At 41.1% G+C, this 22,563-nt stretch overlaps 1 protein-coding gene across 3 annotated transcripts in view; it reads left to right on the top strand.

Moving 5' to 3' along the window:
- The window catches only part of bcam (basal cell adhesion molecule (Lutheran blood group)), a 94,210-nt gene extending 79,867 nt beyond the window's left edge, over nucleotides 1-14,343 (top strand). For 2 of the 3 annotated variants that reach the window (XM_061819532.1, XM_061819530.1), the window contains exons 9-16: nucleotides 172-287; nucleotides 2,486-2,627; nucleotides 3,026-3,150; nucleotides 4,894-5,035; nucleotides 5,573-5,596; nucleotides 8,129-8,270; nucleotides 9,123-9,222; nucleotides 10,905-14,343. In XM_061819532.1, the coding sequence (XP_061675516.1) occupies nucleotides 172-287; nucleotides 2,486-2,627; nucleotides 3,026-3,150; nucleotides 4,894-5,035; nucleotides 5,573-5,596; nucleotides 8,129-8,270; nucleotides 9,123-9,222; nucleotides 10,905-10,907 (794 nt within the window). In that variant the 3' untranslated portion in view covers nucleotides 10,908-14,343. The remainder of the gene's footprint in view (nucleotides 1-171; nucleotides 288-2,485; nucleotides 2,628-3,025; nucleotides 3,151-4,893; nucleotides 5,036-5,572; nucleotides 5,597-8,128; nucleotides 8,271-9,122; nucleotides 9,223-10,904) is intronic. The other variant, XM_061819531.1, reaches the window with a different exon arrangement.
- The last annotated feature ends 8,220 nt before the right edge of the window (nucleotides 14,344-22,563 follow it).

Here is a 22,563-nt window from a genome sequence, read left to right on the forward strand (position 1 = left end):
GGGAGATAACCTCCGAATTGTGCGGAACGGCTTGAGCACAAAATGGTCTTAACTTCAGAGGAAAGGCATTAGCTTTGTACTTCTAAATATTCCTCTTTGTGTAACCCTCTTAAGAGCTTATTACATGCTCGCCAAAGCTCTTAATTGACTTTCCCTCTTTCTCCATGTCAGACATTGATCCAATGAGTGTAACGCCAGCGAAGCCTCAGGTTGTCATGCTTGGAGACAGTGTGGAGTGGCAGTGTAAGACCAAAGCCTCGGCGCCACATACAGTGCAATGGAAAAAGGTGAGCTGAGTGTTTTTTTCCTTCCCTCGTCCCTTTACCCTGACTTATTTGAGGAATCTCATTCCCTATTACCAGGGAGGTCATCATTTGACATTTAGAGTACTATTTTATGTGACATTTTATTTTTGAGCCTCAGCACCAGGTGCTAAGCAGGAGTGACACTTGCACTTTGGAAATGTAAGCTACGAACCCAGTAATATATTACATTAAATTTGGTGAAGATGTCTATCACAAGGTGGCACGGTGGAGCAGCTGGAAAATGTTGGCCTCACAGTTCTGAGGTCCCAGGTTCGATCCCGGACCTGCCTGTGTGGAGTTTGCACGTCCTCCCGGTGCCTGCGTGGGTTTTCGTTTTCGTGCGTGGGCACTCCGGTTTCCTCGCACATCCCAAAAACATTCAACATTAATTGGACACTCTAAATTGCCCCTAGGTGTGATTGTGAGTGCAGCTGTTTGTCTCGATGTGCCTTGCGATTGGCTGGTCACCAGTTCGGGGTGTACCCCGCCTCCTACCCGTGGACGGCTGGGATAGGCTCCAGCACGCCCTGAGACCCTTGTGAGGATAATCGACTAAGAAAATGGATGGATGGATGTCTATCACAACTCAGACTAACAAAAACGTCTCCAGAACCCAAGCCCGAAAAGACAAAGAAAGACACTTTGGATTAAGAGACCTGTTGGAAAAAAGGTTCTGACCTAAAAATACAAGACTATTCTCATGGACTGTGATTTGTTTTCATGCTGAAAAACTAAAATTCTTCAAAAAAAAAGTTTTTTCCATTTAAGAAAAATGCAATCACATCATTCACATCTTATCAGTCCCAGTTAAGCACTTACTCACAGTTTTGTTGCAGTAATACAGTAAAGACAACCACTATAAAAAAATATCAAATCATTTTAAAATGTTATAGCTTTAATCAGAGAAAATGAAACTATTTTCCTGTATTACAATTTTTTTTCCCCAAATTTTTTTTAATTTGAAATGAGATTATTCTTATAGTCCAAAAAACTATTATGGAATATATATTTTCTTGGTGGCATGGTGGTGCGACTGGTTAGAGCGTTTGCCTCACGGTTCTGAGGACTCGGGTTCAAATCCCGGTGCGTCTTGTCTGTGTGTCGTTTGCATGCTCTCCCCGTGCCTGCTTGGCTTTTCTTCAGGCTCATTGGTTTCGTCCCACATCACAAAAGCATGCATAATAGGTTAATTGCTGAGTCTAAATTGCCCACAGGTGTGAATGTGACTGTGAATAGTGGTTTCAATGTGCCCTCCGATTGGCTTGCAGCCAGTTCAGGGTGTACCTGCCGACTGCCCAAAGATAGCTGGGATAGGCTCTGGGGCTCCCACGACCCTTGTGAGGATAAGCGAATTAGATTATGGATGTATTTTCTTGAAAAAAAAATTGGTAAAAATTGAAAATCCCCACCCCCCCCAAAAAAAAATTAAATCTAAAATAATCATAGCTCCTTTATTCTTATCCTGTCAATCTCCTCTCAGGTCTTGCACACCATTGGGATTTGCAGTTGACACAAAGCTGCACGATTGTCATTTGATACCTTCTACTTGTCATGCAAAGAATGTTTCCCCGTTGTTGTAGAGCCTTTTGAATCTTCTGTTGTGTCTTCCTGGCATGCGTGACTGCTTTCTAGGAAGAAAACTCTTCCATTGTTGTTTCTTACACGGCGGAATTTCCATGAGAAAACTGTTTGCATCAGCCTAGTCTCATTTGTTATCACTGTTTGTGTGTCTGAAAGCTGCACTTTTGCTTTCCCAGATACTCACGACCCACAACATTAGGTATTCATGCGCAGTCGACTAAGAGTCAATGTACAGTAGGTGCTGTGTGATGACTAACCAAAATATTACAAAGAACCTAATATGATGCAGTGCAAACCACAATGATAAACATATGGCTAATATCCCAATCACACTTTTATTTTACTTTGTAACTTTGTAACCTAGTAGCTGGCATAGAATCCAGCACACCCATGCCCTAAAGCTCTTCAGAAAACAAAAGATGTTTTTTCCCCCTTCAATTATTATTTTTTTAAATATGATTTGTTTTCTTGAGGAAAATATAATTTTATTCAGCTGTCCCTGTACTCAGGACAAATGCCATTGAAAGTGGATGTACTTTATGAAGTGTCCTCCTGAATCCAATCTAGAGCTTACATTATCTGTGTTTTCATTCCTCCAGGGTTCTGAGGTCCTCTCTCAAGACGGGACGCTCTCAATAAATGCCGACTCCTACGAGAAAGACGGAGAGTACGTCTGTGTCGGAGCCGTGCCATCAGTGCCGGGACTGGTGGAGCAGGCGAGCACAGCCCTAACCATTAAAGGTGCACCATTACACTGACACTGGCATGACATCAAAACAAAAAGATGAATACAAAAAAAAAACTATTGGAAGTAGTGTATACTCATCCAGGTTAGGTTAATTGAAATTGTAGTGCACGTGTGCATGTGTGCATGTGCATGTGGTTGCCAGTCCACGTGGCCTACGATTGCCTGCCTCTCCCTGACAGTCAGCTCTATCTAAAAAGCATCAAAGGCTATTTTTCCCAGTAGCTGCCTTCTGCACGGCAACAGGATGCTAACAATGTAGGTTAACTGGTTCTGAAGTTGTTCAGGAAGGACACAGCACAGTTGGAGGAAGCGGCAAAGCTTTCCACCTTGTTGGTTAACGCCCAACGCGGGATGGAATCATTTTGTTTACGCCCGCATCCTCCCTCCACAGGAAAGCCGATGATCGAGACGCCAGTCGGTGGGGAGGTGTCCAAAGAAGGAGATGTGGTATCCCTGAGGTGCTCCGCCTATGGCTCGCCTGCCCCTCAGTTCACATGGAAGCCCTCAGGAAAAGAGGTAAAACTAAGAAATTGGTACCCAGCCAGCTCGTGAAGCAAAGCAAAGCAAATTTGTTTGTAAAGCGCATTGTATACACAAGGTAACTCAATGTGCTTTACATGATTAAAGGCATTTGAAAAATAAAGAAAAAAGACAATTAAAACTGCATACAGTGCAAGTAATATGATCAAAAAGTGGATGTATTCTAAAAAGCATGAGAGAAAAGAAGTGTTTTCAACCTGAATTTAAAAAAATTTACTCTTGGGGCTGACCTCACCTGAATGGTGAATGATAATGGAGCAGTTTACATCTTCATTCATTGTTCCTTCAAGTCAAATCGGATAAACTGATGGAACCAAATTCATGACAGCAGTCACTGAAGCTTCCAATTGAAATAATTTGTTCACACAAAGGTGGTCAATGGCTCATGAGAGCAACACTGCTCCTTTGATCGCGCTCTTCTTTTCCACATACTGTATACACTTCTGACTTCATTCTCAAACCACAGTTTGTTTCTGGAAAACATGGGTTGAAAAAGACATTTTTCTCCCCTAAGATTGTCTGCTGAGCAATTCAGAGTGTAACTCACCCCTTGCTCAAAGTCAGTTGGGATTGGCTCAAGCTCATCCATGGTGTCATTTGCGCTGGACTTCCCGGTTAACATGGATATTTGACTTCTAAAGCTCTCTGCGGCAGTGATTAATGATGACAAGTGCTAAAGAAAATGGATGGATGTTACCCTCTTAAGATTGCATATTTTCTTCTCAAAAATATATTTTGGGGAAAAATACACAGTGGGTAGGGGATTTGTTGATAAAAGGTTTAAAATTTGGAACTGATGAATAGCACATCAGTTCATTTTAATGGGGAAAATGGATTTGGTTAAATTAAGAACTTGGTCAGACAACTATCCATCGATAAGTTATCTGAGCCGGTTATCCTCACAAAGGTCGCAGGAGTGCTGGAGTCGATCTCAGCTGTCTTCGAAGACAGGAGGAAGGGTACACTCTGAACTGGTTGCCAGACAATTGCAGGGCACCTAAAGACAAACACCCAGTCTCGCCAAACGGCAATTGAGAGTCTCCAGTTAATACATGTATTTAAGATGTGAGAGGAAACCGGCGTGCTCGGGGAGAACATGCAAACTCCACACAGGCGGGGCTGAGATTTGAACCCCGCTCCTCAGAACTGTGAGGCAGATGCTCCAACCAGTTGCTCTGCCTGTCAGGAAATTAACAAAACCAAAATGTTCAGACACCTTTGTATTGGTAGGACAAAAAACTGTGCAAGGTTTGAATTTCAAGCTAGCACTGTCAAATTTTGCGAATAATAAACAAAATTATTACAAGCCATTGCAGAAGTAAACCTATTAAAACAGATCCACAGAACATATAAATGTGGGATGTGCTCTCACAGGGAAAGAAAGTTGTTTTACTTGCATTATATGGCTATTAATGCACTGCAGTTAAAAACAAAAGCCCCCATAGGCAGGAGGCAGCATGGCGTGACATCAAGTGAAATAATAAAAAAGGATAAAACGATTATGAATCCTCCTTTAAGCTGCACTGTTTCATCTGCAAATGCTGATGGCTGCACTCTTAAAACATGAAAAGAGTCTTTGGATTAGAGTATTTCATTTAGAAAGAAATGAAAGTACTTTTCATGACACTAGTGCAACAACAGTGTGTCAAAATGTTTGCCATTTGGAGGCGACGTTTGCCTGTACAGTATGTGACACTGTGGTGTGTGTCCTTGCCTCAGTCTGTGATGGTGGAGGGCAACAAGGTGGTGAGCACTGTCTCCCTGCTGGCCACCGCCGCTGTCATGAAGGACGGCGTGACCTGCGAGGTGGCAAACGAGCACGGCACTGACAGCAAGACCTTCGCTGTATCTCTCAAAAGAGGTCGGTCACCATTTTTAAAAAATTCTATAGCAAAAGTGACCACACTTTCTGTCTTGCAGAAGGAATGTCTTCATCACACTCAAAGATTGCAACATTGAGTTTTTTTTTTCTTTTTTTCTTTTTCCAATCTGGACTCGTTTCACACCATTGCGTTTTATTAAATCAACACAAAAGTATGATGGTCCGGCATAAACTTATTTCCCGTTTCGTTCCTGCTTTTGTTTTTACCTTTTTTCTTTACCACAATCCTTCTTTTTTTCCTCCTTTTTTGCATTTATCCATTAAAAAATATCCAAAAGCAAGAATTAGTTAACAATCTAATTTCATGCAAAATGCACCTTTTTTTTTTAAACCAGATCATGTAGTTTTTCATTGTCAGAAATTTGAATCAGAAGATAAATGCACACCTACTAATTTCAGCGCATTACTTTTGTGGGTAAAAATAACCTACATCCTAATGGAGTCACACAATCCTGATGCTTTTTTCCTATATATATTTTTTTTACTAGTCTCTTCTTCTTTTTCCCGCTTTTGCAGCTATTGACAACTCCGCCAACAGAGGTAGAGCCTTCTCCCTCCTCCTCCTCCTCTTGTCCCTCCTGCTCTCAGGACTCTTTGTTGTACAGACCCTGTCGTTTTAGTCCCCCCCTCCAAACTCCTTCCTCCTTCACCCACCTTCCCCCTTCCCTTCATCAGATACGCACACACATTCACACATGCACAGATACCGCTGCAATGCAATCTTGTACATTAGCCCACTTGCTACCAAATCTGTGTATATTGTACATTGTTGTTCTTCTTTTCTTGTCACCTTTGTAATGTCTGTCGGCTATTTTGTGGATACTGCGCGTTTTTTGTGGCCCTCATGGGACAATAAAGGATTCTATTCTATTCTATCCTTTCCTTTCCACTCTGTGTGTCTCCTTTCGGCCTGCAATTGCCCGCTCGGTCTCTTTTCCTCGTCATTTGTGTGCGCGTTGCGGTGCTTGCTTTGCTAAGCGACTGGACTGAGCAACTTTCTTTCTCTCAAAGTGCTGCTCTCTGGAAACCCTGTGCTTAAGTCAGGTCTGTAACCGCTAACTTCTCTCATGGGCTGTTTGTCCTCATGTGTGTGTGTGTGTGTGTGTTTTGAACGTGTCTCTGTGCGCATACGATTTAGTGTAGATGTGTTTTGACAAAAGCTGTTTGTGTACGCATGCTTTTATTACTGGAGCTGTGGAGACAAACGCCTTGCGTAGAGATCCATAACATCCCTGGACTATCACATCATTTATTTATTTTTTTTGTGATGTTACTTCCTGAAAAGGACCATAAAGTCAGTGTGCAATCAAAAATCATTGCCGTACAAAGCGGATATGGTCCGAGACCTGTCAGGAGAAATTGTCCTACTACATTTCCTATACAAATATTAAATAATAACCATTAATATAGCAAAAAATATGATCACAATACAATATCATTTTAAACTTGTCTCAGAACGTTACCCTTAAAAAATAATGCCTTAAAGATGATTGGGTTTTTGGCAAAAAAAAAAAAAAATGCACTGGAAATCCATGTGCATGCGATGTAGACTCTCCGTAACTCCCACTAACAAATCAGGCTAAACTTACCTCCTCCTTTACATTCAAGGATGTTCTTCTCTTAGTCAAGACATATCACTTCAACATACATCTTTAAAACCAATTACCATTTTCATGTCAGCCAGGGTTTTGCCACAATCTTGTGGAAAGAGGACCAAAAAAAATCACATATTGGTGAATTTTTGTATCGTAAACCACAAATATGCACTGTAGCCCCAATTTTATTTTTTTGCCAATGTTATTTTTCAGTTGGAAAAAAAACTGGAGCACAAACTAAAACAAAATGGATAAACAGCATCCTCAGTTTACAACAACCTGACATACTGTATGACTTTTTGTGGTTGCAAACGGTGAGCAAGAAGACGCAGTCACAAGCACAAAAAAATACCCCCATACTTACTGTAATTATGACTCAACTACTGCTGTTAGCTTGAGTTAGGGATTGCCTGCCCCACGTTCTGACTTCTGTACAAGTTTTGTTTTACAAACAGAACCCCATCCTACAAAACTAAACTAAACGAAACCCATACAGTATTTGAGACATATGTTTCAGTGGAAAATAACAATATGATTTTAAACTTTCAGAATCATCATATCAGTATTTACATATTTGTATTCTGCTTATATTTCACAGTTTAATTACTCTGGTACAACCTCAAAAGGTATCTACGTTTAGACAACACCAACCTAGTCAAAATGGGTGACAACAGTGTAAGAATACCTCAATATATATATATTTATGGCCAAAAAGTATTTATCATACAAATATTTTCAATAATTATGACTTTACTACTGCGTTAGTGTAGGTGAGTGATTGGCAGTGGCACATTCTGACTCAAGAACAAGTTCAGGTTACATCACCACCGTAGGAACAGAACACTGTTGTAAAGCAGACTTCTCCAGAATTATTCTCTATCTGCAAATAAAATCCTTTATGACAAAATTTTGTGATGTGGTTGGTAACTTCCTCCAAATATAACACGTTGTAACTGTAACAATATTATAACATCATGTCTCCACAAGCCCAGTCGTAAAAGCATGGGTGGGGTCGGGGTCGGTGATGTCTTCATTGTGTCGTGGCTGGTCAGCAGCTGCTTCATTGTTGTGAATATGCCGGTCCCTCTTATTTGGGTCCCATCACATTTCAGTCTCTTGCATTTAAAAACTAACTCCACATCCCACTCCCCCTTTACCCCGACTCCCTCTCCAACTCTCCCACCTGCCCGTATTTGGATCCCCATCTGTCCTCCATCCCTTCCCTCTTCCCATCCTCATTCTCATCTACCATACCCTGCTAACTGGAAAACAAAATCATCATCCTCCCCCGCTCCTCATGTGACTGTAACACCTAACGATTCCCCCACCTTCCAAAAATCAATAAAACGCTCCCATCCCTTCCAAATTCTTCCTCCACTATGACCAATTTCCACCTCCATCCGTCCCCACAACCTCTTCCTGAACCTCCACCTCTTCCATCCCCATCCTCACCCACCCCGTCATTGCGGCGCTGTAGCTGACCAGCAGCAGGGAGGTTCCAGCGGGGTGGTGATAGCCGTCGTGGTGTGCGTGCTGCTGCTCCTGCTGCTTGTGGCCCTCATCTACTGCCTGAACAAGAAGAGCAAGCTGCCCTGTGGCAAGAAGGACAAGAAGGAAGTGTGAGTATCCGGAAGATTGCTTCTAAAACTCACACGTGATACCTTGGGGGTCTGCCTCTTTTTGAAATATGCCGCTAAACAAAGACCAAACAGAGGCACATAAAACATCCATCTATTTTTTCAACCACTTCTCCTCACGAGGATCGCAGGCGTGCTGAAGCCTAACCCCACTAACTTCGGGCGAAAGGCGGTTATACCCTGAACTGGTCGGCATCCAATCGCAGAGCTCATATAAATAAAACATCTTTCGCACTCACATTCACATCTACAGACAATTTAGAGTTTTCAATCAGCCTACCATGAATGTTTTTGGGAGGAAACCGGAGTACCTGGAGAAAACCCAACATGTAAACTCCACACAGGTGGGGCTGGGGTTTGAATCCCCGGTCTTCAGAAGTGTAAGGCAGATGTGATGGCCCATCGGTTTGTCCGGGAGGTAAATAGTCTCCCATAAATTGAAGTATGAGTATGACGTATCGACGTAAGTGATCTCAACAGACATAACAGCAAATCGCGTTCCAGTGTATCCTAAAATGCGGTCGCTCCACAATGTACACAACTTATTTTCTGCTCAAATTACAGTTCCTCTTGTTTTGTGAGCACGAGTGCTATAGTCATTAGCTTCTGACGAGTCTTCATCCCGAAAAAAATGTTTTTTTCACCACTGCTCATAGTTACGACAGTAACATAGGCGTAAATATCACTCCTCAACTGTAGTAAAGAATTTTTTTATGATTGGATTGATTTTGTCTTCACATTTGAGGATTGTTGTTTTGAGGATGCTTTCTGTATAATTTGGTTTTGTTAATGTCTCGTCTTTTCATGTGTTTTCTCTTCTGCTCCCCCCTACAGGGCAAACACAGAAGTGAACAATGACATCGTCGTGGAGATGAAGACAGACAAGGCCAACGAACAAGCCGGTCTCCTAAACAAGAGACCGCCGGCAGAACAGGTAGGCTAACAGACACGGGCTAAAATGCTAAGAAGCTCCCTAAATTGGTAGCCTAGGTTTAAGTCATTGTTGATATCAGGTGAAACCATCTGGCAAATTTGGGGGGAGTTTGCATTTTTTTTTCCATTTCTGGTGTCAAGCTGTCACTTTAACATTCTTAACTGTCATGCAAGGGCCGTTTCTATTAAAACAAAATCAACAATGACAAAAAGAATTCCTAACCATAAAATGAATTATAAATTATAAATAAATAATAATTATTATAAATTATAAAGCCATGACATTTTGCATTCGATCCTCCTCTTCCTCTTATCCAACGTTGCCCGCCTCCATAAAAATTTGTTGCCGATGTCTTCTATGATTAAGTCCATAGTTTTGGCCAATCTGCATATCTGATTTTGTTTTAATCAACCAACTGACATTTCTGTTGGTGTTGTTGATTTAACCGGTGGCTGTGGCTCAGTTGGTAGTGCGGATTGTTCAGTGACCCAAGACTGTCCACACGTTGAAATGTCCTTGGGCAGGATACTGAACTCTAATTTGTTGCCAGTGGGCCAACCCCCATATTAGTGTATGAATGTATGCCTATTCCTAGATTTTTTTTTTTTTTTTTTTTTTTTGGGGGGGGTATTCCTCAATATTTGACGAAAGCTCCCCTGTTTGCTGTTTCTGTGCTTAACACAAAGCCATGTCTACTTTCAAAATTTTGCTTTAGTGACATTTTTTGACTTCTTGCTGGCAAGGACCTTTATTGAAGCTTCATTTAGTCAAGCCATTACCTTGTGTAATCGGGGAAAAAACATAGGTGTGTCAATTACTCGCCAATAGAACAGGAACACAAATGATTTGTGGTCAGGGCAGAAACATTCACCAATATCATGTCAATCTTGCAAGTTGGCTCCAATTCTAAAGTCTTAACACTGCCTTCCAGTCATCTATAGAATAGATTTTAAAGTTCTGGATTAGTCTATATACATGAAAGAAATGCTTACGGGATACAAACCCAGTACGGCTCTGAGATCGACAGACTCAGGTCAAATAATGGAGCGCAGAGCCCATAGCAGACAAGGTGAAGCACATTTTGCAATTATGCTGCACACAAATGGAATACTGTAAGTTGCCAACAGAGGTGACGTCACCCCAAGTGGGAATGGTTGAAAACTTTTTTGTTTTTTCTCGGGCAGTTTAGAGTATTTCCACTTTTTAATGTTTCTTCCACTGTAGGCTGTTTTAGTTGTACTTTTGTTTTAATTTTGTCTTTTTTTCCCCCATTTTAAATGTTTGCTTTTTGTATTCTAATGCTTTTAATCATGTAAAGTTACCTTGTATCAAATGCGCTACACAAACAAATCTGCTTTGCTTTTGTCAGTTAAGTCACTGAGACAGATTGAGAACGTCGTCCCCACAGTTTAGCGGTTGCGACAACTCGCACCCGAAATGCCATCGCCCGCGTAAGAAGTCTTGTCAAACCCTTGCTAGCTGGTCTTTTGTGATTGGCAGCCAACTGTCGTGCTCCCATCAGTGATCTTGTCTTGAAGCAGCTAGTGTTTTTCAAGATAAAATAAAAATAATATGGCTTTACCACGTCCACATCGATACTGTCATGCTGTCAGCTTGGAGACATTTGTGTTGCTTTTTGACATTGATGCCAGGCGCTCTCTTTCTTCTGTGTTCTCCTACAGTGATGAATGTGGACCGACAGAGGGACCAAGGGAAGAAGCTCGACGGTTATGAAGAAAGAACTGGACCGATTTGTATTCGCTACACTTTTTTTTTTTTTTTTTGAGGGGGTGATAAGGTCTCCTTTGACCCTCCCTCCCTCCAAAAAATGCTAAGCTATGGCATCACTGAATGACGCTTTATTGAATCAATCACAGCTTTTGTGTGCTCCCTGGCAGAGTAGTACTAGAGTGTACTTTCAGAAATATTTGAAATCGCCAAAAAGAAGAAAACCAAAACCTCATGACAAAACTGTTATCGTGCCACAATGCCCCTGTGCATTTGTAATGTTTCACACTCCGACTACTCTGCCTTGGGTTCTGCACTTGAATCATTGTAGCGCTTGTTTGTGAAATTTGGCGACGTTCTGTCTGCTTCTAAATCAAGCACACCATGTTAAATATCTGATGTGCTTTAGCATTGTTTGACAGCATCATACATGTAAGTACACACTTGTTCAAAAGTATTGGGACACCCTACTAAGGCTGGATTCACACTACACGTCCAAGTATGCAGTTTTGATTTAATGTATATATTCACTGTTTTTCCTGTTTATTTCCATGTTCATTTCAAACAGGTGACCCCATTTCATGGAAATAACCCTACAAATGACATGGAAGAATAAAATATAAAATATACAAATATCAGTCAGTATTTAGTTGCTAACGTTCTCACCATTGATTTACTGAAAATGAAGCTAACCTTAAACCCACTCGCCATCATCTCTAATCTTCCTAATTTAATGATGAACGCATTTCTAATGTCGCATATTTGGACCATGTTTTGTTGTCTTGGATTTTCCAGTAGTTTCGAGTTTCTGGTTTTTTTTTTTCTGTCGTTTGGGCAGACGCGAGTGTGTATACAGTGTAGTTTTAAAATAATAGCGGTCCAATGGGATTTACCAGATTAATCAATGTTTTCAGGATAGTTTTTATTGCTACATGTCAAACACATTACTAGTAGGTGCACTAGATTCTCAGAAAACCAACAAGACCCAGCATTCGTGATAAACAAGGTTGTGCAATTGCTTGAAAAGGGTGTGTTAAAAAAATGGCAGTGCTGAATTCAATCAGTGAGATAAATTTCGCAAAAAAGGTGTGAATTAAGTGGGCCCTGTCTGAAGGATGAAGCCAGCACCTGTTAAACATGCATTTCTCTTTGAAAGCCTGAGGAAAATGGGTTGTTCAACACATTGTTCAGAAGAACAGCGTACTTTGATTAAAGTTTGATTGGAGAGGGGAAACTTTGTAAAGAGGTGGAAAAAAAACCATCAGTAGTTCAGCTAAAATGATTTCTTATTCCTTAAAATGGAGAGAAAAAACAGAGACGTGGCAGAAAATGGAAGTCAACCATCAAAACGGATCACAGAATAACCAGAATGGCAAAGGCTCAGCCAATGATCAGCTCCAGGATGATCAAAGACAGTCTGGAGTTACATGTAAGTATTGTGACAGTGAGAAGACATCTGTGTGAAACTAATCAATTTACAAGAATCTCCTGCAAAGTCCTTCTGTTTAAAAAAGAAAAAGAAAAAAGGCAACTGGCCAAAAGAGAAATGGAGGAACATTTTGGGGACTGATGAATATAAAATGGTTCTTTTTCGGTCCAGGGGCGACAGACAGTTTTGTTGCTTTTCTGAGAATCTACTGCACCTACTGGTAACTTGTTTGACATGTAGCAATAAAAAATATACTAGGCCTACAGAGCGCACCTGGTTACAAGGCTCACCAAGTACATTTGTAAAGGAAGTACCATTTGGTACATACATACATAGAGCTGTGTAAAAGCCGCAAGGGCCCACATTGAAACATGAGATATTTACAAAGACGGTACACAGAGTTTAACGCTAGCAAGGTGCTAGCAGTAGCACCACGCTAACGCTAACAGAGCCAGTTAAAATAAAACTTACCGGTAAATATCACTGAGACACGCCAGTAACGCAGCAGTATAACGCTAGCACAGTGCTAACGCTAGCACAGTGCTAATGCTAGCGCAGCACTAACAGGGCCGGTAGAAGTCACTTTCTTGGCACATATATTCCACCGGTCTCATTCTTACCTTTTCCGCTCGAGTGCCCCCTTACTGCCGTTAGAAAAAAATGCACAAATTACCCGCATCACCGCACAAACCGCAGGGTTGAAAGCGTGTGAAAAAAGTACCGGCTTGTAGGGCAACAAGACAACAAGGATCAATGTGGTTAGTCACATTGGACTACTATTATTTTGAACACTACTGCACATCAACAATGTTTATTTTGATGTCAAGCTCGTATTGACGTAGTATCCATCTACACACACACAGGGAGATATTAATACGTACTGATATTTGGTTCCAAATTGAAGATATCTGATTCTATTGCTTTATATATATATATATATTAACGCTGCCAAATCCCAAGTCCGCCACTTAAAAAATTCTTCATGAAATTCTGTCACTTGAACTGTTCAGTGTAAGTCCAGCCTACAAGGAAGTGACAAGTCGAAGAAATTTTTGTCTTTCTAGTCAGGCTTTCTGGGTTGGAGAACCTCGGCCCCGTGTGCTGACACAACAGACACATTTGATCTGGCCCCCATGAAATTCTAAAATCTAACTAGATGTTGGTGACCAAACTTTGCTGCCTTGGTTTACCCCAAACTAGGACAGAAAAACTATTTTGGCATTTTTAGTGCGTGTTCTGTCTGGTATACGTATTATAAGACTTCAAAATGATTTGGCCAAATATGGCGCTTGTTTAGATTTTTTATTTTTTAGGGCCAGTCAAGCCATTTCCAGGATACACATTTATAGATATACTGTATAATTTTGGTACGTCCCTTTTTACAGCAATTAGATGAAGGGAAAGACGTGAATTGTGTTTTTGTCTGGGACTTTCTTGCCGGATTTGTTATGTTTTAATCATTTGGTTATGTCACAGCAGAAAGTCAGGGAGGTGGAGATTTTTTCAGGGGGGAGGGGGGGGCGGATGATTCTAGTGTGCTCGCCTATAGCAGCTTGACATGGCCTTTGACTTTTGTTGTACACTGGAACTAATGGCCTTGAATTACCGTAAAAAAATGTAAAGGGTCACCTCAAACCACTATCTTTGTATTTCAATGTGTCTCTACTGATCTTGACTGTTAGCAAACCTGTCACCGCAGGCTTAAACTTGGAGCACCTGTTGTTTTGTTTTTGTCACTGTTTTATATAAAATGATGTGCTTGTTGCTTTTTTTTATTCGTGAAATTTGGGACTACTGAGTTGTCTTTTTTTTCCTCTTCAAGGATTATTATTTGGATGAAATTATGCAGGCTTTACTTCTCTATTCTGTAAACTGTATATTTTGTGGTATGCTCTTGTGGGGTGTTGATGTATCTTTTTATGTATTTTGTTACAGCTGTTTAGAATTGATAATGGAAAAAACAACACATCCGTTTTCTGTTTTTATTCAAAACGAAGGAGGGGGGGGGGGCGTCACATGTTAATCTCTTTCACTGAGTTTCTGAATGTGGCCTGGATACTAACCTTGGTTTATCACAGGAGATACATTTTAAAACAACCGATATAGAGATCATTAAAAAAAAAAAGTCTCCTCCACACATTTTAATTGATTTAAAACTTGTTAAAAATAAAAAACAAGTATTCCTTCTTGCTTGCTCTCAATCGCGTGGTTTTCCTAATGAGAGCAAAGCGTACTTGCTTCATATGGTTAATTTTCACTTATAAACTTGACCTATCACCTTACTCATGGGCATAAATTCTCTTTGCATTGTTTCGGAGTTAGTCGGGGACTTTTTCTGCCTCTTCTCTTTTGCTGTTTACAACGTATCTCTTCCAGTAGACCTCAGTGTTGCTTGTCATATCGTGTGTCAGCGTTGTTAGAGGACCATAAACTCTATTCATCAACAAGTGTCTGATTTTCAAATAAATCAACACCATTTTCTGACAATCGGTCGTTCATGTGAAATTGTCCAAATAAGAGTGAAGAATAAACATTCTCTTATTTGTGTAGTCTGCTATGGAAACAGACTTTTGATCTGTTTCATCAATCGAAAGAAGATATTTGCAAACATCAGCTTTTACTTTGGAAAAAGAAAAAGATCAAAACTGTTTTTCTGACATTATGGACAAGGGTGGGATGGTGGATATGGCGTTCTGACGACCCTGGGTTCAAATCCAGCCTCACGTGTATGGAGTTTGCATTTTGTCCCCGTGCCGGTGTGAGTTTTCTCCGTGTACTCCGGTTTCTTCCTGCATCCCAAAAACATGCATGCTAGGTTAATTGAAGACTAAATTCCCTGTTGGTGGGAATGTGAATGCGAAAAGCTGCCGTTTTGTTAAAGTGTCCTGCAATTGAACGGCAACTAGTTCACAGTGTCAGAATCAGTTGGCGTGGGCTCCAGCACGCCCTGACCCAAGTGGGGATAAGCGGTACGGAAAATAGATAAATTGCGCTTATGGACCAAAATAGGAATTTAATCATAATCGATATTTATTATACATTTTCTACAGTCTCAATTTTAATTAATTCCCTATTTTAAATGGATGGACTTTTTTTCAAGTGTTTTTTAAAAAGCTTATTAAGCTTAGCTTATTAAAATAAGCATTAGTCGCAGCCCTCACCAAGGTACTACATAAAAGGGACACAACTCTAAACTTGGACTATACGCTATTGTAAAAATCGTCCTCTCTTGATTTGTTATGACACGAAAGAAAATTACTGTATAACCATTTCAGCCAAGCCATCAATCATCACCAGACAGTTGGAGTAAGCAGGTTGACTCATCACACGTTTTTCAATTGATCAAATTGGGATTGAAAAATGGGCATTACTCAAGCACGGTGTCGGTGCTGTTTAAGGCACGCTTGGTGGATTCATCAGCGTCTTCGCACTCACACGCCTTTGGCTAGCTGTCCATTAGCAGATTAAAAATGTCTCCCGTCAAAGCTGGTATCAATCAGAGGCTCCCGCCAATGCAAAAATGCAGCGACACACTTAGAGCAAGCTGTGATTGAATTAATTTGAAATGATTTCTGCAGGCCTCGAAAACAAAAGATTCCTGTGAAATAATATTATCTTAAAAGTGGATTCCATTCGTAGATCAACATGATTCAAGTTGTATCGGTTTGTGTTTGGGTGTTGAACCGAGTCACAAGTTTATTCCTTGTAGTCAAGATTTAATCCCTTGAGGAAAGGGGAAAAAAGCTTCTTGACTGCTTGTACACAAATAGTTTGGTCTGTGTACGACCTGCCCGTCCATCATGTGTGGAATTGCAAAACCAAGTAAATCTTTTGTAGGGTGTACTTCGGAAATTGTATCAGTGAGCAAGCCGTGCTAATTTATCTATGATAATATCCACATCCACGCTAATTTTTTCCACCGATAACATGACAGCTCGGCTGAGTGAAGATCAGTAACTCCACAGAAGCACTGTCAAAGAAAATTTAAATTGCGGGTGTGTGTTCTGTTTGTAATGAGTGTACCCCTTTAAGAGTGGAGGGGGCGGTGTCTGGTAAACTAGGAAGTAGAAGTAGGCTGAGCAGCAGTTTGTTTAAAAAAAAAAAAAGATGTCAGGATGTGGTTCACTGCGCTGGATCAGTTTTCATGTGTGCTGAGAGTGTGAGACAAGTGTGCAGTTGTGGAGTGAACATTGGTCAAAACTACACAAAATTAGCAACATCTTTCAATATCGATGTATTTCTACTTGTAACAAATTTTATGCATGTGATTTTTCGTGATCGACCATGCAAATTTGCGAGTGCGATGGCGCGCCGGCGCATACGCACCTGTCACATCACAGTGACTGTAACTGCAATATCGAGGTTAATCTCTTCATACCAGTGCCCACTCGAATGTTCAGAAAATTTGTCAACGAGGGCGCTATTAGTTTGCTGGAGAGTCCGCTTCATGCACCACATGACCAGATCCGTGATACTGAAGGAATGATTCTCAACCACTGGGCCACGACACATGAGTATCCTATGAGAGAAAATTAGGTGTGCAGCGGGATTCAATTAATTAACCCAATTTCATTTAATAGGTCCAGAACATAATAACTCTTCACGACAAATAATGTATCTTTATTCATCGAGCTATGCCTGCAAAATAATGTGATACTTTTACAGGACATTTTTGGTTGGTAGTTTTTGCTGAGATTTTGCTTCTGTAAAATATGTACAGTGAAGAGAGATAACCTAAAAAGAAAAATCCACAAATCCCAGTGTATGATTTTTTTCAATGATTTATTTGTGTGATACAGCTGCAAATAAGTATTTGAACACCTGAGAAAAACAATGTTAATATTTGGTACAGTAGCCTTTGTTTGCAATTACAGAGGTCAAACTTTTCCTGTAGTTATTCACCAGGTTTGCACACACTGCACGGGGGATTTTGGCCCACTCCTCCACACAGATCTTCTGAGAAACACGGAGTTTCAGCTCCCTCCAAAGATTTTCTATTGGGTTCAGGTCCGGAGGCTGGCTAGGCCACGCCAGCACCTTGATATGCTTTTTCCGGAGCCACTCCTTGGTTTTCCTGGCTGTGTGCTTCGGGTCATTGTCATGTTGAAAGACCCAGCCACGACCCATCTTCAACGCTCTGACTGAGGGAAAGAGGTGGTTCCCCAAAATCTCACAATACACGGCCGCGGTCATCCTCTCCTTAATACAGTGCAGTTGTCCTGACCCATGTGCAGAAAAACACCCCCAAAGCATGATGCTACCAACCCCATGCATGATGGTGTTCTTGGGATGGAACTCATCATTCATCTTCCTCCAAACACGGTTCGTGGAATTATGAGCAAAAAGTTCCATTTTGGTCTCATCTGACCGCAAAACTTTCTCCCATGACTCCTCTGTATCATGCAAATGGTCATTGGCAAACTTAGGACAGCCCTTGACATGTGGTGGTTTAAGCAGGGGAACCTTTCGTGCCATGCATGATTTCAAACCATGACGTCTTAGTGTATTTCCAACAGTCACCTTGGAAATGGTGTTCAGGTCATTGACCAAGTACTGTCATGTAGTCCTGGGTGATTCCTGACCTTTCTAAGGCCCATTGAGACCCCACGAGGTGATATCTTGCATGGGGCTCCACTCCGATTGAGATTGGCCGTCGTGTTTAGCTTCTTCCATTTTCCAATGATTGCTCCATGAGTGGACCTATATTCAACAAGCTGCTTGGCAATTTCTCCGTGGCCCTTCCCACCCGTTTGGAGTTGTACAATTTTGTCTCTGGTGTCTTTGGACTACTCTTTGGTCTTGGCCATGTTACAAGTTTGAGTCTTACTGGTTGTTTCAAATTTCAGACCCCTCCATGATTTCTAAGTGGGAGAACTTGCAATATAGTAGGGTGTTCAAATACTTATTTTCTTCACTGTACCTTGGCTAGGATACACCGCACTCAAGTGTAAGAAAAATCCCCTTTTTCCAAATGTGGTAAATAAGTAAGAAGAATGAGTCCGGTGTCCTTCACTCCCTCAAACATTTACTGCGGGTTCTATTGCAGCCTGCACATGAATGCCTTTTAAAATTATTGCTGTCCATTAAGGTGAGGTATGGCAGCGATTGTCTCTGAAGTGGCGGGCATCCAAGTCAATACCGGCGAGCCAAGTTCACTGTGGTGTTGCAGCTTTTTTGTGTGTGCACGTGCCATCCTTCATCTTAACAAGCATGCGCACAAAAAGAGCAACACAACAAATAAGACCAGGGCAGTGATCAGGAAGCAAAGTGAAGGCTATAATCGACGGACAGATGCACAAACTGCAGAGAGGAAAAGGAGGCCCAGTCACAGTGGGACAAAGGAAGCTTCTCTTTTTATTTTGTCATAAATCTGGATTTTGCCCTCTGATTGATACAAATGTGAGCTCTGAGGAAATAGAAGGAGAGATGGAGAAGGGAGAGCTTGCTTTATCAATGTCCATCAGTTTCATATCCTGTGCATATTGCGTGTGTATTGTTGTGTGTCTTACATCCTGGTGGATTGGTATCGTTGATTGTATAGATGATTGTAACTGTGGCGAGCGGTCATAATAAGCTATAAATGCCATGCACGCCCAACCCCTTCAATAAAATAATTGAAAATATCTGTCAGCGTCATCTATTATACAATAACTTCGGTCTTAAATTCATGTCTAGTTTATCCTGTTTTCCTTGCAAAAAGCTGGAAAGCAGACAACTTGTTTCGCACATGTACAAAGAGGCTTGGTGTGTATTTTGGCAAAAAAAAAAAGCTGTCAGTGAAACAATTTATCTGCCTATGCGCATAGTTGGCTGATTAGAACTGCTTTGCCGGAAACAGTCAACGATTCAGTTTATCGCGGACTCACAGTGAGTGAAATTCATTAAATTCAGTTTTTACATTCAGTGCGGTTTTCTCTGACAACTTTTGAAAAAAAAAAAAAAAAAAAAAACAGTATAATTCCAAGTGGTCGGCCTACTCCCGAAGTAGTCATCCCGAAAACGGGGAAGAATTTCGTCCGTCACTTTCGTGCCAGCATGCGAGAAACATAAATGGCTAGCTGGCTGGCTAAATACACAGGTGAGCAAACAGTTGTGTTAGAAACCCCCCCAACAAAGTCTGAACTACGACAGTTTATGATGATTTAAACAACTTTCACACTGCTTGCACTGGCTTCCAGTCAACTTTAGAATAGATTTTAAAGTTCTGCTATTGGTCTATAAATCACTAAATGATTTAGGTTCTGAATACATGAAACAAATGCTTACGGAATACAAACCCAGTAGGGCTCTGAGATTGACTGGCTCAGGTCAAATAGTGGAGCCAAAGTAGAGTCCAAAGCAAACATGGTGAAGCAGCATTTAGCTCTTATGTAGCACACAAATTGAATAAATTGCCAACAGAGGTGAGGTCAGCCCCAAGTGGGAATGTTTTTAAATCCAGGTTGAAAACTCCTCTTTATTCTCATGCTTTTTAGAATATATCCACTTTTTGATCATATTAGTTGCACTGTATGCGGTTTTGTCTTTTTTCAATATTGTGTTTGTCATTTTTATTGTTTTTATCCGATTTTAAATGTTTTATGTCTTTGTTTTCAAATGCCTTTCATCATGTAAAGTCCTGTGAGTTACCTCTTGGATGAAATGCGCTATACAAATAAATTTGCTTTGCTTTGCTCAGGATTGTGGATTTCCACACATACTTTCTGTGGTAAAACATCTCAGAATTTCCCCGTGTGGAAATTGGAATGGACATTCTCTGGACTAAAATGGAACAAAACCTATTAGTGGAGATTGTCTGGCCTTGCAATGAATTCTTTCGGGCCAAGGGCCTACATAGTACTCATGTGTGAATGCAATGCATGTCTCCAAAATCTGTATTTTCTGTTTAATTATAATGAGCTTGCAAAAAGGACTTACCGCACTGCTAGCTGTTTCATGAGTTGAGTTAAAAATGTAGCAGTGGAAGTAAAGAAAGAGGTGCAGGCTCCGGTCGAACCTCTCTCTCTCCCTCTCGGTAACAAAAACGAAAATTGTAACGTACACCTCTTTCATCGGTATAATCCACATAATTTAACACAACACTGACTGTAATCATGCGGTACATATTTAAATTGCATTGTGCGGTACATTAACCTTAGCATTGTGGAGACACAGGTTGCTTACAATGGATACTCTCAGACAAAAGAAAGTTTGCATGACGAACCCAGCCATTGATGAAGGGGTTGTAGGCCTCCAGACCTTGGTAATTCTTTAGTTGGCTCATGGTATAAGCGCTTGATGAGAAGAGGAGATAGTTGACAATGTTTGGATAGGTTACCGACAGCCACATTTGTGTGCTCCATTTGTGTTTCTCCATGGCCTATGGGTCGATATTGTCGATGGAAGCACACTTCTTGTCGTAACGGTTTCTTGAAACAATATCTAATGGGAGATGACAGGCCAGATGTTGAGCTGGAGAGGTTTGGAGGAGAGGAATTCAAGGACGCTGATGTCAAAAGTGTGCTGTGTTAGTTCCGAGACGCGGTCCGCATGATAAAGATGAAAGACGGATAGTTTAACGTGCCGTCGGGGACGCGTCATAAGAGGTTTCCCACCCAGCTTTTTCCTGCATCATATCGCACAAGGATTCTCAGCAATTTCTGCTGTCTGCTGTTAAGCCACTTGGCTATCAGCTGATAACCAACACTGCGCTAACATGCCACCTTAGAAGGAACTGAGTACCTGGTATTTAAGGGTACAACAGAAAGATCACAAAAACCAATGCATTGGTGCAAATAGGTGGCATTTTTTTAGCAAAAAGTATACTGTATGTTTTACAGGAAAATAAAAAAGTGTGGTGATTTGCGAATTGGTGGATTTTGCTGCACACCAAAGGTGTTAGAAGATGATTGGCTTCAACAGTCTTCTGTCTGTCTTGGTATAGCTTGAGCACACAACATCCATACAATTTGTATGGTCTCTTGTGTCCACTGCCACTAATTTGGAATTGAATTCATTATCTTATGTGAATGCAGTCATCACATCAGTATTCATGACTCTATAAGTTTCCACATTATCCTTATATCCAGACTCTGGGGCCTCTCCGTCCGCTCTTGTAGCTATTAGACTAGTGTCATAAAAACACTTTAGGCTAATTATCTCCTTCTGATGAGCCGCAGGTCTCGATGGGACAGCGTGGGAGCGACTCAGCGTGATTGACATGGCCTAGGCTGGTCTCGTAGAGCCATTAGCCCACCATTGGCATATGTCCACTAACAATGGCCGCCTTCCTGTGCGCATCACTTTGAAAGGAGCTGTCAGGTGTGATGGAAAATTGGTGTGTTTGTGACTGCATGTTTGATTGCGCGTTAGCAACTCAGGGCTCTTGGGAGTGAAGTGTCACAGGGGAATGCTGGGAATGTGCAGATGGTGACGAGTGATGGAAGCAAGGAAGAATGCAGTCAATCTTTCATCCTCCTGATAAACCAACAAGAGAAACCCATTTTACGAGGCAGGTGTACTGTAGACAAACGAGGATTCACACTCACCGGCGCAAGAACAAAAGAACATAGAAATTAGACACAGGGAGGTGGTAGTCTGATTAAAACTCCCAACCTCAGAATTGTCGAGCAGACATGCTATTAGAAACCCTTTTAGGCCTGCATACCTTAACTTGAAACCTTAATTTGAATCATCAAATTTACTTTGAAACCCCAACTTGAAGCGATAATTTCAACCCTTCCTTGAAACCTTTTCTTGCAAAGTAACACTTCTCATACTATAGTGACATTATTGCGAAAAGCTAAAGTATTGATCCATAATTTGAGACAATGAGACAAAATGGGTTATGATTCTACATTAACATGCAAAATTATCCAGCCGGTGTCCAAACATTCAAATTATAATCATTACGAGATATCAACAACTGTAGAGTGGGACATTTTGTTTTAAGATATGATTGTAAGTGTGAAGAACAGAAAGAAAGGTTGTGGTGAGTATGAGTTGGACTTGAATTCTACTGAGGCCTTGGAATCCCTCTGGCCACCAAGGTCGTCTTATCTTTGCGACTTGTGATTACGGCGCGCCATTAAAATGTGAGTGGGAGCTCTGGAGGGTCATCAGCTGCCGAGCCAAATCGGAGGAAAGTTCCGCCGCATCCGCCCACGATGGTCCTTTCCTTTTTCCTATTGAAATAAATCACCTCC

This window comes from Syngnathoides biaculeatus, chromosome 5, assembly GCF_019802595.1.
Source record: "Syngnathoides biaculeatus isolate LvHL_M chromosome 5, ASM1980259v1, whole genome shotgun sequence".
In the NCBI taxonomy this organism is placed as follows: domain Eukaryota; kingdom Metazoa; phylum Chordata; class Actinopteri; order Syngnathiformes; family Syngnathidae; genus Syngnathoides; species Syngnathoides biaculeatus.